General features: G+C 38.0%; 1 protein-coding gene across 1 annotated transcript; it reads right to left on the bottom strand.

Annotated features, from left to right (window-relative positions):
* Positions 1–953: 953 nt before the first annotated feature.
* On the bottom strand, positions 954–1527 carry LOC121377895 (U7 snRNA-associated Sm-like protein LSm10). Its single transcript, XM_041505995.1, has one exon. It carries the CDS (start codon positions 1483–1485, stop codon positions 1027–1029), a length of 459 nt encoding a protein of 152 aa, XP_041361929.1. The 5' UTR covers positions 1486–1527; the 3' UTR covers positions 954–1026.
* Between the last annotated feature and the right edge of the window lie 1055 nt (positions 1528–2582).

The raw sequence follows: 2582 nt of genomic DNA on the forward strand, positions 1-2582 counted from the left end.
CAAAGCCTTCGATATACCAGTCGTGGTGCACTAGCTGGAACGAGAAATGACCCGATGAGGCCATGGACAGGGAGAATCATAGTCACTTCATACCCAAGTCATATCGTACCATGCTGCCTGGTCATTTCGTACCCTAGTCATTTCGTACCATTGTGAAAAGTCATTTCGTACCCCCGTCATTTCGTACCCTAGTCATTTCATTCCAGTATATAGAAAACGAATTGACTATACCATAAAAGCAGTGGGTTTTGTTTTTGAAACTTTATTTTGACAGTTTGAAAACCAGAACACGTTATTGTGCAGCATATCGTTATTGATACCCATAATACCTGTCAACTGTTATTTCCATTTTACCTAACAAGAGCCGTATATGGTATATATTTACTACTAACTGCCAACTTCGATTTTGTGTGAAATGGCTCCAGATAATTAGTCAAAAACAACAAAACAATATAATGGACCAACAAAATATTATTTATTTATTAGGTCTTCTTTTCAAACTTGCTTATTTGCATCTTATTTGTTTAAGAAATAAACAATAACAGCCATTAAAACATTAACTACCTTACTGATTGCCAAATTAGCCAATTGCTAATGTTTATACAAAGTGGCAATAATTGTTAGTCTTTTGCTGATAAAATATCCCTTAAATTAACCACTAATTTGTAATTTAATGTTATTTTGTAAAAGACTTTACTGGGGTGATTATTATAAATTGTTATACCATGGTACGATATGACTTTCAGTTATGGTACGAAATAACCAAGGTACGAAATGACTTGGGTACGAAATGACTTTTTGCAATGGTACGAAATGACCAAGGTACGAAATGACTTTTTGCAGTGGTACGTGGTACGAAATGACCAAATTAGGTACGAAATGACTATGGTACGAAGTGACTAGCAACCGACAGGGATCATATGATATAACTAAACAATATGAATAACTCTTTGTTATAAAAATAATATGTATTCATTTGATTTGTCACTTGAGAAGAATATCACAATTGGCCATATATCACTATTATCAGTGTCTTTGGCCCTGACTTGATCCACCTCTGCGGCCTTGTCCAAAAGCAAAACCTCCGCGTTTTAGGCTATCGTCCGCTGGGTAGGAGTCTGAACGTCCTCGTCCCCGCCCTCTGCCTCCCCCTCCCCTGCCGCCTCGTCCACGGACCGCTGGAGGCTGGTGCTTCTGTTTCACGAACAGATCCATCGACTTTACAATGTCCATTTCATCTGGAATGTGCACGTATCGTATCTGTTTTCCCTGAACATAAAAGTCGGTGAATTTGGATTCTTTCCCTTTGACCGGTTTGAAAGTAACATCTTTCATAGTCAAGTTCATAAAACCATCACAGAAAGCAATTGTTCCGACAATAACGTTTTCATTTCTCAATTCCACTTGAGTCTTTTTGCCTTCGACGGTTTTGAGCAGGCACACCAAAGTGTTATTAATTTTAAAATGTTGTCTCGCAGATGTCATTTTTCAATTTTTTTGCGATTACGGTCTGAACCAAGCTGCCAAAAGCGGATATCCGGTTTGTTGGGATAAAAACCGAACCGTTTTAATTTTGGACCAATTTTTAAAATGCATTCTAGGATTTGATGGACTTCAAAAACGGTCACGTACAAGAAGTTTGTTTTGTTTTACGACTCCACTAGAGCTCATTGATTAATTAATCATCGGCTATTGGATGTCAAACATTTGGTAATTGTGACACATAGTCATCAGAGGAAACCTGCTACATTTTCTTAATACCGCAACAAGCAAGGGATCTTTTATATGCACTTTCCCATAGACAGCAAAACACATACCACGACCTTTGACCAGTTGTGTGACGCAGACAGTCTGTGACATGATGGTCTATGCCACGGTTAACATTAACATAATGGACGTTTAGTTTTTGACAAGATGTCAGTAAACATTATGTCGACTCTGTGTAGGGTAAGGGTGAAGAGGAAGGTGGTGACGAATATTAAATTATTTACTAGACTGTCTTTAAGAACAGCCCTAATTGGAAGAAAGTGGCGATGTCTATTAAATTATTCCCTGTTTGTCTTATTTATCTATTGTCTTCTAATTTAATGCCTCGCCTACTTGCGATAGGGATATTGGCAATCAGGGACCACAGCCGGCTTGGCCTGTTTAATGTGCGTAGCTGCTGTTCAGATAACATTTCACATCTGTACAAGATAATACGTTTTTTGTCTATCAGTTAACGAGTTAAATCCTGTCAATATCTTTGTTGATATCTGTCCGACATGAGATATATTGCCCTGTAGACTATTTGAGCAACTATCACTGCTGCTGGTGATAATTCACTATCGAATACACTGAACAAGCCCATACATTGTACTGTGCATTAAATTCTTTTGTTTTAGGTGGTTAGAGAGAGGAGTTCGTTAAATTGTTTACCCATTCTGGATGGGGGGGGGGGGGGGGGGGGGGGGACGGGACAATGGTTTAGGATTAAACTTGACAAAATAGGGTAGATCATGCAGGATTTTTAAATTTTTATTATTAATTTATTTTTGAAACTTCATTCACCTGTACAGGTTGAGATACATTTTCACTAAATA

The sequence above is a fragment of the Gigantopelta aegis genome, chromosome 2 (genome assembly GCF_016097555.1).
Source record: "Gigantopelta aegis isolate Gae_Host chromosome 2, Gae_host_genome, whole genome shotgun sequence".
Lineage (NCBI taxonomy): Eukaryota > Metazoa > Mollusca > Gastropoda > Neomphalida > Peltospiridae > Gigantopelta > Gigantopelta aegis.

Bases quoted from the DNA above. Each gene is read 5' to 3' on its own strand.
- LOC121377895 (XM_041505995.1), bottom strand. From the start codon at position 1,485: ATGACATCTGCGAGACAACATTTTAAAATTAATAACACTTTGGTGTGC.